Below are 13,159 nucleotides of genomic sequence, written 5' to 3'. Positions count from 1 at the left end.
GGTAGTATTAAAGTACCACAAAATGTTTTATTCACAATTAAACCAGAGACTTAAAAATCCACTGATGTTAAATCAGAATGAGTACAACACTTTACCAGGTTACACCGCCCAAATTTAAACTCTACTCAAGAACCACTTTGCTTGAGAAATAATAAAATCGGTGGCTAGACAATCACTTCTAGTGCCTACAGCATGTACATGAACCACATTACATATTAAAGCACTTTAATCAAACTTGGAGGTTAAGTAGCTTTTAGTAAATGTAAAGTGGATAGAAATGGAATTCAATGGCAAACAAAATTCTCAGAGATAGGTCATTTACTTAAATTTGACACAGTATCACCCCACTTTTTGAATTTTGGCAATAAAACTGGTTTTATTTCATGAGCTTTTACTCATTTAAATGGCACGCATTTATAACTCCCAAGATACTCGTATAAACACTACCTAAAATAATACATAAAAAACCAAACAATCAATAACCTGAAAGTGCTATTACCTATTATGCATTTACTAAATATAATTCTTTATACATCTATTATACATTTTTAATTTTTCCTTAGTTATTATTCCAACATATGAATATAGAAACCATGCTGGGGTCAATATATATCCAAATGTGGCAATGAGTTGGCCAGAACATATAGGACATGGCATTTCAAAATTTCTAATGCAATTCTCATGTCAAATTCAGTCATTTCTCCCCTTTTTATTTCTAAAGTTAATATACCATGGTTAGAGTAATCAGTTGAATATCAAATCCAAGTGAATCATAAAAGTTCAGTCACGTAATATTAAGGCTAATGTCATTAAATTTATTTTTCATGTTTCCTTTAATTTTGACCAGCTTTTGTAATGGCTGCATTTGTAATATTATAAAATAAACTGTTGGTCTCAAAAAATTTTATAAACGAATTAGTTTGACAACTAAGACTCATATAATAGTTATCTGGCAAAGTGGCACTTTATTCCTGGCCACATATGTATATCTTATCATCACTGTTCCTACTGTTGACACCAATAAAATGAAATTGTTATGTAGTAAGAAATATGGCAACTAAATACCCCTCCCCACCCTCCAAAAAAGAACAATGTCATCACTTTAATTTTATTAGGAGTCACAAAATTTTTTATTTAGGAAAAATATTTCCTTCAATGTTTATTAGATAATGAATCTTATTTAAATGAATAATTTACTTTTACTTTTCTGTGTAGACCAATTAAAAAGTATGCCTCTTTCCTTTCATAAGCAAATTCTATTTGTCTAATTCTGCATGGCAGATAAGAAATTAATACTTTATTTCCTTCTACCTTAAAAATTAATTACGAATTTTCCTCATTATGAATTAGTTATTTCTGTATGGACTGTTGTCACGCTGCTGTTAAAAAAAAAAGTTAGTAAAGGATATGGACACATGGGAAACAAACCATAAACTATAATACTAGTTTATAAGGAAATATATTAAACATTGTTTAAATATTAAACAGCAAAATATTCGTATATTAAATAAATAAGACTTGAATTTGTCTTGTGGAACTATAGGCCAATACCACCAATAATGGGGATGGTCTAGTGCAAAAGGTGGCCACAAAAGAAAAAAAACACAAAAAACAAAAAAAGGAGGAGACGACACAACATTTAATACTGGCATTGTTTTGGTAACAAATTGAGCCAGTGATTTTCGATCCTTTCTCAACATAAAATACCTGAAGAACAACTTTTTGAAAAATACTGATGAACAGGTCTCATCCCATACAAATTAAATCAGAAACAGGATTCAGGCAACGGAATTTTTTAAAGGCCCCCAAATGATTCTAACGTACAGTCAGGGTTGAGAGCTGCTGACTGAAACCCACAAGCTTCTTACTGTTGCCTGACTCAGAAAAGGTGTCCTACGAATGAAGAAAAGGCGCTTTCTTTTACTGGTGAGACAAGACAAGGGTGTCTCCAGTTACTTATGGGTAAGTCAAACTTACTAATGCATACTTCCTTTCCATTAAAATATCTGCATAGGACTCTTCATTCCCTACAGGGAATTACAATTACAATTCTGTATTTTTAAACTCCAAGACCAAGTAGAGTCAAAGTACTTTTTTGTAATAAATCAGTTACACTGAGAATCCATCACTCATTCGTGCACATAAATATGTACTGAATGCCTACTGTGTGCAAGGCACTGTGACAGGTGCCGCTACAAGACCTGGAGCCATGAGAGGATGAAGAGTGATGGGCTGGAAGCTTTTTTCCTTAGAATTAACGGCTATAAAATGAATTACATGGACCTAATTAAGGGAATGAAGGTCAAAAAAAAAAAAAAAAGGAAAAGAAAAAGACAAAAAGTACATACTAAGGGTTTGATCTTCAAATACATGAAACAGCATATTTGTACTTTTCCTAATGTTATTTCCAGAGCCTCTGAATACACGTAAGGCAAATTCAAGATAGAAAAATAAACCCTGTTTAAAGTAGATGTTCCCAATTTTAACCACACTCTATAAATTTCATACATAAGTATAAATACTAAAAATCTTTATAGAAAGGTAGTTCATGTCCACTTGTAGTAGTCTTAACAAGTAATCTTACATTAAAATATTACAGATTCTAGTCCTTGACTATTTCATCACGGAGAAAGTTTATACAACACAATTTATTTTGAAAACAGATTTATATGCTGAGAAATTCTAATGTGAACAAATTTGAGTTTTCTTTTCAAGAAGAGAGGATGCAGAGAAGGGAAGAAAGGGGTGGGGGGCAGAGTCTGTTCAAACCTTATAAATATCCTAAAATCTAATAATTTAAAACGCTGACTGCTTTCTTCCTCAGGAACCTAGTGAATTCCATATGAATAAATACTTTTTCTGTTCATTATTGGCATGGACTTTTTTGGTTACTTAAAAAATAAATATTAAGTGCTTCTCATTTTTACGATAGCATTAAATTTCAAAATGAGGCTAGGTAATGTCAGCTTAACATAAGAAAGAGCTAAATGTATACATAAAATATGTTAACCTACGAGAGATTCCTGGGGTGGGAAATGACATAAGATGAATGATCAGCAACAATTCTAGTGGCAAAAACTCTTTAGGGGAGTAAAGGTTCCAAAAGCTGCTTTTAAGTAATAAAAGGTGGATCAAGACTCAAGAAAAACGCTCATTCGTTTTACCTTGGATGCAACACTCTGTCTCACGTACAGAAGTAGTAAAATATTTTACTAAGTTAAAATATAGGTTTTATATTTTATACGATATTGAATACGCACATAAAAATACCAGTGTTTTTATCTTGTTTCTGTTCAGACACTTAATTAAGCAAATATGTTCTTTGGTGTCTGGGAGAGTTTATCAATATTTAAAGATAATGGAAGATAAGAACATGCCTAGAAACAGAAGACTCAAAATCCTATACCATACAAAGAATCAAAGGTGGACTTATGAGAAAAGACAGAGTTACACTGCAGTAGGACTAATACATTTCTTTCCCCCAAATCATACTCTGGCTCCCAAAATAAAAAGTACTATAGCCTATAAGGTTTTTAATCTGTGTTTTGAGATTTTTCAAGTGGAAAGATATCACAGATAGAAATATATCATTCTAAGTTTTAAAATTACCAAAGTCAGTGAGAAGAATGTACATTCATTAAATGTATTCATTTTAAGTAAAGAAGTCTTGAAAAGCCGAACAGTTCAACCAAAGGTGATGAATTGTTCTTGATTTTTCATTATTCCTTTTTAAATAGAGAAAGTACAGATATAGTACATATACAGGCTGACATTTTGATTCATTCAAAATAGTCACATCCCTTTGCTTGGTTTTGGAAGTTCCAGAGATTAAAATTAATACCATTCATAACACAGTATTCTCAATAAAAGGAATTATAGAGCAATGAAAAATCAGAAGATGGCTTAGAGAGCCTTATAACCTCTACATATACACACTTTTGTAACCTGTATTTATTTTCTAAAGAAACAAATTTTAAGTAATGCTACTTTAACCAATGGAGAAAAAAATTCTATCAAAATATACAATTTCCATTACAGACTAGAAGGCTAATATTAAAAAAATAGTTGTAAGCCAAAAAGTTTGCTTATATGACAGGCATCATCCCTTTGAAGCATAAATCATCAAATAAGGTTTTATAAAAGATCGATCTGTGACCTTCTTCATTGATAAATTCATATAGCTTGAGTCCCAGTCTCTAGATCACGGTGTATCCATGCTTCTTAATCCAGATTTCCAGAAAAGCGGGAAAACAAGTAATTCAGAATCTCAAGTGGGATTTGTGCTTTACCATGTACCTGAAAAATAATATTATAATAGGTTATAATGATTATAAGAATTCTAGAAGTTTTAGAATGTTACATGTAAAAATAAGTTGACATTTTTTAAAACTTAAAATCAACACTGGAATAGGATGTTTTGCTTTCTAAAAAATGGATACTGTAACCTTTGGGAATATAAGGATTTCTGAAGTAAGCCAGAAAAAACATTCCTCTTAATAATTTCTATAATCTAAGAGCTTCTGGCTAGAATAATAAATGATTCTCTTTAATATATTATCAATTATAACCACTGGGTTAACTCAATCACCTATGACTTTGAGGAAACCCATAATATTCGGTGAGAGACCAAGAAAGTTACAGATTTTACAGAGCACCTGAAATGAGAACCACAGATTCAGTGGTATTGTGATCACATGCTGTTGTTAAATTTCCTATTATAAAACTGATATTATTGCAAAGGTCTTTAAGAACTCAATTTATACTAGTAATTAAGATATATTCAAAAACTGAACTCCTTTCATGAGCAGCCAGCTACCCATAACTCAAGTCCAGAGTCAGAGACCTTTTGGTGCTGGCAAAATACGAAGGGATCACTTACTTAGTCCAAGTTCCCTGGACAGACAGAAAACAAGGTTCAGAAAAGTCACATGGTTCATTCAAGCCGAATCAGAAAATCAAGACTAAAATCTAGGTCTTCTGACTCAGATTTAGTGCTCTTTCTACCAAGCTATAAGCCCTTTCTCCCTCTGTTCAAGTCAGTATAACCAAGATATTGGTTAATTATCTATTTTAGATCAACAACAAATTAGGCAATGTCTTAAAGGGGCTTTGGGGGATACGGTTCACAACTTTAAGGAACTTAAAATCCAATAAGGAGGCAGGAAAATTACTAAAATAAGGCAGAAGTTAAGTGCATTTTAGGATCAGGATTACCTATCCAGGGTTTCCCAGAATCGTAAGAAAACTGGTCTATCCAGATGACGTTTGTGATAGCTGAGTTCTAATACTGTTACATCCCATTTCTGAACATTTGGATCCAGACGAACTTCATCATATTTGAGATGGAAGGCTTTAACTACAGGGGGGGGAGAAATAATACTCTTTATTCAAACTGCAACCAAAATTATAAAAATATTTTATAAAAGAATAAAAATACCCAAACACAGACATTAATCGAAAAAACTTAAAAAAAAAAAAAGTCAACCTTTCTTCCACCAACCAAAACTGTATTATAACCAAAGTGATCTTTGAAATAAGAGGCTGAGCACTGTAGTATCTCCCAAAACATTCAATTCAACAAAAATTTACTGAGGCTTATACATGCCAGCCACTGGGGACTGAAATAAAAAATGAGGTAAAATAAAATGCATATGATCCGGTGAAGGATAAGAAGAAGAAAAAGACTACTCACATACAGTATGATAAAGGTAGTAGAACATCATAGGAACACAAGAGAATAGTACCTTTCCCACATCGTGGGATTCAGAAAAGGCTTAGATAGGCAGGGTGGAGTAAGAATTACACAGAATTACACAGAAAAGTGATCCAGTTAACAAAAAGAACATGCTCAAAGAGAAAAAGGTTTAGTCTAGGAACTAAAGAAATTTAACAAAATTGCATCATGCAAAGTAAGGTAGGGAGAAAAAAAAATAACACAGGGAATGAATAAAAGCTAAGACCATAGAAGTTCAGAGCAATGCTGGCCTTGTAGGCCATATTCAGGAGTTTGGACTTTTACCTAAGAGATGTAGGGATTCACTGCAGAGTGTATAGCAGAGACTGATGATACAGCATAGTAATCTAGAGAAGAAAGAGATTTGCTCTACTGGGAAGAAGATACACATATGACAAGAAAGATTCAAGAGATAATTAGCAAGTGAGAACTAATGGAACTTGGTGAGAAATGAAAAAGGAAGAAGAAACAACTGGAAGGTCTCTGGAGAAGGTTATCTGGAAGTAGATATTTGCATGATATAAAAAGAGAGTCTAGCAAAGATCTAGAAGAGGAGGATTTCAGGCAGAAGGAACAGCTGATACAAAGGCCCTTAGAAGCAAGCTTGGAATGCCCTACAAACAAGAACAACTTTTGTAGGCAACGTCCTATATGCAGATCCTATTCAGCTATGATAAGAAATCTGAATTTTATTCCAAATGTGATAGTAAACCACTAGATAGTTTGGAGCAAGGAGGTGAAATTATCTGATTTTCGTTTTCAAACGCTATCTCTGGTTGCTGGGGAGATTAAAGACTCTAGGACTAAACTTCCCAACAAGTGTCTGCTGCCAAACGTTAAAAGGTGACCATAAACACTGACTTTGAATCTTCTTCCTTGATCGCCCCGCTGGACCATCCTCACCAGTTTATTATTGTATTTGCAATCAGTTTATCATCAGTGGAGCGTTAGTTTTACTTGTGTACATGGAAGATGTTTACCTTTTCTTTCCATTTTTTACTTTTTTTCTAACACATAAGATATGATCATTACTATCACCATTATCATCTACTATTAGGAGTTTCTAAAGAGAAAATGATTGACTGTTAATTTTTTTAAGTAGCTGATTTACAGATTGCTTGTTCCATACTGCTTGCAGACTTACTGGCTTTTGATGTTAACTAATCAAGGTCTAATTCCTTGATGGAAATACAAAATAAACCATTTGTGCCCCCAAAAAACACATAAATATTACTTCTAAATTATTTGCTTTCATAAATAAAGGTCTCCTCATTGAGCACATTTATTTTGAATTTAATTCAAATTAATCAATTTAAACCAATTCATTTAAAGGGACTATCCGTTATGGATTCAGAAAACTCACTTTCAAAAAAATTATTATTTATATGTGTAAAAAATATTTTTTAAGTTTCTTTAAACTTTTAAATTAATGAAGTCAATATTTGAATACTCTCTATTGTGATTTACTACATGTTTCTCTTTTCTAATGTTCTCAGTATGATTTGCTTTAAAAATCATTCTTAAAAATACATGAGTTATAAGTTTTAAAATGACTTATCTAAAGCCTTATATAGGGCTTCCCTGGTGGTACAGTGGTTAAGAATCCACCTGCCAATGCAGGGGACATGGGTTCAAGCCCTGGTGCGGAAAGATCCCACGTGCTGCGGAGCAACTAAGCCTGTGTGCCACAACTACTGAGCCTGCGCTCTAGAGCCCATGACTCACAACTACTGAGCCCACGTGCCACAACTACTGAATTGAAGCCTGTGCACCTAGAGCCTGTGCTCCGCAACAAGAGAAGCCACCTCAATGAGAAGCCCACGCACCGCAATGAAGACCCAATGCAGCCAAAATTAATTAATTAATTAATTTAAAATAAATAATAAAGCCTTATATAAAGGCCTATAATCCCCTTTACTAATTTCAGTAGATTTAGTTTACACAGTATTTATTTTTCCAATAGAATACACAACTTTTTAAATTAAAACAATATCAGAGTCCAAAAAGGTTAAGTCACAAATGAGGAAACATATGGTTTCTCTCATCATACAAAGTATGTTATTAGCATGAAGCAACGGTGGCAAGCAAACTTACACCAAGACACCATAAAACATCTTTTTTTTTTAATTTTAAGGTTTTATTTAAGCTAGTTTATCTAAAATGTATTTTACCATGTAATCAATATAAAATTATTGATGAGATATTTTATTTTTGTCCTGTATAAGTCTCTGAGATCTGGTGTATATTTTACACTGACAGAACATTTCAATTTGGACCAGCCAAATGTGGCTGGTGGCTTCTGTTTTGGGCAGTGCAGGTGTAACCAACCCCAGCAAGAACTCAGCTGCCAGTCTAGGGAATTCCCTGGAGGAATTCCAGTAAATCCAGTGTTTCTTACTCATAAAAGACATAATTTTTACGCCTCAGCAAAAATAGAGGAAACAAAGTTCTTCTTATAAGAAGCCAGTTATCTGGGAAAACAATGAACACTAAAGCAAAATACTTCACACAATTCAGAATTGTTCATTTTTTGCAAACTACATGAATGTTGTCAACGCTTTTTTGCAGGAACAAAGAAAGAAAAGAAATAGAAAGGTGCTCTTAAGTAGTATTTCGGTAGATAAATGATGGCATGTCAAATGACAAAGGGACAACATAATACAGAAGATTAAATGAAAAAGTTTTCACAATGATTAACTCAAAAATTTGAAGAAATCATCATTTAAAAATCTTGATCAACAAATGTATGTAACCATTTCAAGCATAAGAAATAATATTTTGGGGAATTCCCTGGTGGTGCAGTGGTTAAGAATCCGCCTGCCAGTGCAGGGGACACGGGTTCAAGCTCTGGTCCGGAAAGATCCCGCATGCCGCGGAGCAGCTAAGCCCGTGCGCCACAACTACTGAGCCTGCGCTCTACAGCCCGCATGCCGCAACTACTGAGCCCACATGCCTAGAGCCGGTGCTCCACAACAAAAGAAGCCACCACAATGAGAAGCCTGCGCACCGCAATGAAGAGCAGCCCCCGCTCGTCACAACAAGAGAAAGCCCACGTGCAGCAATGAAGACTCCATGCAACCAAAAATAAATAAGTAAATAAATTTTTAAAAAATAATAATATTTTTTAAAAGCTATATCTGGTTACAAGCTCAAATCTCTCATAATTTTGAAAAGATTTTATTTGGAAATTTTATACAATCCAATATTTAAAATCTTTTCTAAACCTTTGTATTTTCTTACTGTGCAATATGAAGAAAATATAATTTTTTTTTACCAAGTACCCTCAGTTTACTCCTATGCTATATAGAGATTATCATTTTCTATGTGGGTTATGGGGAAAAGGTGAGGAGCTAGAAGAGTCAAGAGTTAAATGCAAGGAGACCAGCTAAAAGCTAAGAGATAACATATTTCTAAATTTCTGGCTTAGGCAAATTACTAAAAAAAAATTGACTCAGGCAAAGAACAGCTTGGGGATGACAGAGGGTATAAGACAATAGATTCCACTTGGAACAGGTTGAGTCCTGATACACCGATGGGACTTCACAAGGAGTCACCTGGTCATCAGCGAGATAGGCAGACCCAGAATATCAAGCCAGAGACATAACTTTTATAAACAGAGGATACAGATGGTAGCTGAAAGCTATCAGATCTCCTTGAGAGAGTATGTGTAATTATAGGAGAAGAGAAGCGGGAACACAAATATGTCACTGAAAGCCAGAGGAAGAGCAGCTAGTGTCTGAGAAAATGTAACAAGCCCTCAGAAAAGAACATTTAGAAAGGAGGAAATGGATCGAGAGTAAAATTCTGATAAGGAGATCAAAAGTATCCAATATTTGGGTCACTGGTGAGTCTGGCGGGAACAGTTTAGTGGGCAAGCAAGAGAGCACAACTACAGTAGCCTGAGAATCAAACAGAAAGTGAGTAGAGACAATTCTTTCAAAGGCTTGGCTGTAAAAGGAAAGGAGAGCCAGCTAGAAGAAAAGGTGAGGTAAGAGGAAAGGGTTTTGTTTCCTTTTATGATGCAAGGGGCAAGAGTACTTTCATTGTAAATGCTGATAAGTAAAGAAGGAAGGCTGAAGAGAAAGAAAACTTCTTGGAAGAAAATTATTATTGTTAACTTTTTAAAAAATCTCTAAGTTCTTATCTAAATTTCTGAAGACTAACAATCTGAACAAAACAACAATGAATTTAGAGAGCATTTGTATCTTGAAGACATTCTAATCATTTTTTATTACAGTATTATTCAACAAGGCAAGCAAGTAGGTAAAACACAACAAAATTAGTGTTCACTGACATTTTGCTTTCATTAAAACTCCCATTCTCTCTACATCTTTGACTTCTATTTATCAAACCTGTGCATTACTCAGGTTTCTGAAATAACATAAAAAGCTACCATCATATTAGAATTCATTTTTAAAACTGAATGAAGGCAGGAGAATAAGTGATTAAAAGTTTTCAAGCTTGGGCAGTTCCCAGCCTGGAAGAATGGTGGTACCACTAACAAAAACTAAAATTGATTAAAAAAAAAAAAAAAAAAAAAAAGCTGGGTTTCACAGTAGCATAATCTACATTCATAATAAATAAAGTTGTTATTTCTAACAAACATACCTGTTTCATGAGGATGCTTTTTAAAAAGTAATTTTACTAATGTTACTAACTTAAATGGGTACTCAAATTAAATGATAATTAGACTATCCCTACCAATAAAAAGACAAGCTTAGGGCTTCCCTGGTGGGGCAGTGGTTGAGAGTCCGGCTGCCAATGCAGGGGACACAGGTTCGTGCCCTGGTCCGGGAAGATCCCACATGCCGCAGAGCGGCTGGGCCCTGTGAGCCATGGCTGCTGAGCCTGCGCGTCCGGAGCCTGTGCTCCGCAACGGGAGAGGCTGCAACAGTGAGAGGCCCGCGTACCGCAAAACAAAAAAAAAAGAAAAAAAAAAAGACAAGCTTAAATTCATCTACTTTTGGTATATCAATACATACCAAAATATGGTCAATAAAAGACATAAGACACATGAAATCTATCCATTTAACAGGTATCTACTGAATGCTTCCCAACGCCATGCTCTCTTCTGTGCTGATGATACAACAGTGAACGAGGCAGATAAGGCTGCTCCCATCCTGGAACTGGCATTCTAGCCAGGGAAGACTACAATACAGATATGAAAATAAGATAATGTCAAGCAACAGTGAGTGTTACCACTGCAGTAACTGGGAGGAAGTAACGGCTACTTCCAGGGTGGTCAGAGAAGGGCTCCCTAAAGGACAGAGTACTTACTTGGCTGAGACCTAAATGAACAGAAAAAGGCCAGTCGTGCAGCAACCACTCCAGATAATGGGAGTAGCAGGTGAAAGTCAACCCATTTAAAAACTGGCTAACAAAGTGAATAAAAGTGTAGGGACACACAACAATATTAATGATTTATTAATGTTATGGGATAGGCAATATCACTGTTAGATATAAGTACACAGAAAATATTAATGTTCCAAAAAGGCTTTAAAATATTTCACAGGGGCTTCCCTGGTGACGCAGTGGTTGAGAGTCCGCCTGCCGATGCAGGGGACACGGGTTCGTGCCCCGGTCCGGGAAGATCCCACATGCCGCGGAGTGGCTGGGCCCGTGAGCCATGGCCGCTGAGCCTGCACGTCCGGAGCCTGTGCTCCGCAACGGGAAAGGCCACAACAGTGAAAGGCCCGCGTACCGCAAAAAAAAAAAAAAAAAAAAAAAAAAAAATTTCACAGGTGCTTAAAAATTAAAATATGTGGTACTTAACAGGAATCTTTTGGTATACACATCACATGTGCATAGCCGGGAGGGAGGAAGGGAGGGAGGGAGGGAGGGAGGGAGGGAGGGAGGGAGGGAGGAAGGAAGGAAGGAAGGAAGGAAGGAAGGAAGGAAGGAAGGAAGGAAGGAAGGAAGGAAGGAAGGAAGGCAAGCAAAAGCATTTCTGTATTAGATAAGCAGTAAAAATAAAGAGACTCTTACTTTTAGCAAATATGTCGACTGGTGATCCATCAGGCAAAAGCCACGGCCAACCTTTGAATTGCCATGCAGGACCTTGCACAAAAACTGCTACAACCCGGTCCCTATAAATAGAAAAGAGGGAAGGGAAGAGTGGAGGCTGAGTATCTCAAATATTCTTGGTTACTATAATCCTTATGGAAAGAGTCTCATCATTATTCCTGCAATAGTCTCCTGTCAATACTTCTGTGAGGCAAACACAGTACTGCATTACCATAACTTTTCATTATAATGTTACCATTAGGGTACATAATGATTGCTACATTTCCCATGTGTTGTTTTTTACACCTAAGTCATTTAAACATAATTACATGCACAGTCCTATACGTGACCCTTTTAGCCTTTTATCTCTGCCCCTTCTATTAATTAAAGGGCCCATTTTGCTTATGCAACAGAGAACAGTAGTATATCTGTTAATTGAAAAAGTTAGTTTTAGAAGAAAATCATTTAAAATTCAAATGCATCTTAAATATTTCACTTTAAAAATGTTATAAATTATAATAATTTGCTAACCATTTTATAAAGCTCAAAGGCCTTATTTTGAGTTCTGATTATCTGGAAAATAATCTGAGTACAGAAATTACCTAAACTTTTAAACGTTTTCAATTGTTTTATAGCTGTTTCACTCACCCTAAATTCTCTAAGTTTTTTCTAAAGCAACTTGTTTTTCCCAGCCATTCAACTTCATTTTCCTAAAAAGCACAAATCTCTTTCTAGGCCCTCATATTTCATTAGCTTCCAGAAAATTTAATTAAACTGAGAAATTATAATAAGTACAAAAGCCGTACACAGTATAAGCCTACAACTAAAGAGGTGGGAACAAAATCATAACATCAACAATAATAACTAACACTCATTAGATTTACTACGAGCATTTACTATGTGCCAGTGCTGGTCTAAGCAGTTTACTTATGTTAACACATTTAACCTTCAAAACAACCCTGTGAGGTAAACTATTATTACCCCTATTTTACAGAAATGCACAAGCATACTAGAGAACAGTCCACTAGCCAGAAGAGAGAAGGAGGGAGGGGAGGAGTGTGGAGAAGAGAGCAGAGTGGGAGAGAGGGAGGGAAATCAATGATTGATCTTGTGCACTGGTTATGCTATTGTCCTGTATGGGGGCTAAGAAATCACATGAATAGCCAACTCAGTGTTACAATGGAAAGAGTTCTGACCTTACAACTCCCTGAAAGGGTCCTGGGAATGCTCAGAGGTCCACAGACCACACTTTGGTAATCACTGCATTAGATGGAGACTCTGTACATCCAACAGAATATTAAGCCAAAGTTACCTTCTATTCAAGTTAAAGACTTACAGCAGTGATCAAAGTTACTATGAAAAACCACAGCTTAAAATTCTTAACCTGCTCAAAATCTCTAAGGCTAAAATTCAACCTTAAAT

The 13,159-nt window shown here is 35.3% G+C and overlaps 1 protein-coding gene across 1 annotated transcript in view; it reads right to left on the bottom strand.

Moving 5' to 3' along the window:
* Positions 1 to 208: 208 nt before the first annotated feature.
* Positions 209 to 13,159, bottom strand: part of CDC73 (cell division cycle 73) — a 91,086-nt gene continuing 78,135 nt past the window's right edge. Inside the window, exons 15-17 of the mRNA XM_067729780.1 lie at positions 11,720 to 11,820; positions 5,215 to 5,356; positions 209 to 4,296 (exon numbers count right to left, since the gene is read on the bottom strand). Coding sequence (XP_067585881.1) covers positions 4,260 to 4,296; positions 5,215 to 5,356; positions 11,720 to 11,820 — 280 coding nt within the window. The 3' untranslated portion in view covers positions 209 to 4,259. The remainder of the gene's footprint in view (positions 4,297 to 5,214; positions 5,357 to 11,719; positions 11,821 to 13,159) is intronic.

Source organism: Pseudorca crassidens, chromosome 2 (assembly GCF_039906515.1).
Source record: "Pseudorca crassidens isolate mPseCra1 chromosome 2, mPseCra1.hap1, whole genome shotgun sequence".
NCBI lineage: Eukaryota > Metazoa > Chordata > Mammalia > Artiodactyla > Delphinidae > Pseudorca > Pseudorca crassidens.
Note: the sequence above shows the minus strand (reverse complement) of the source record. Positions and strands in the feature narration are given on the sequence as shown.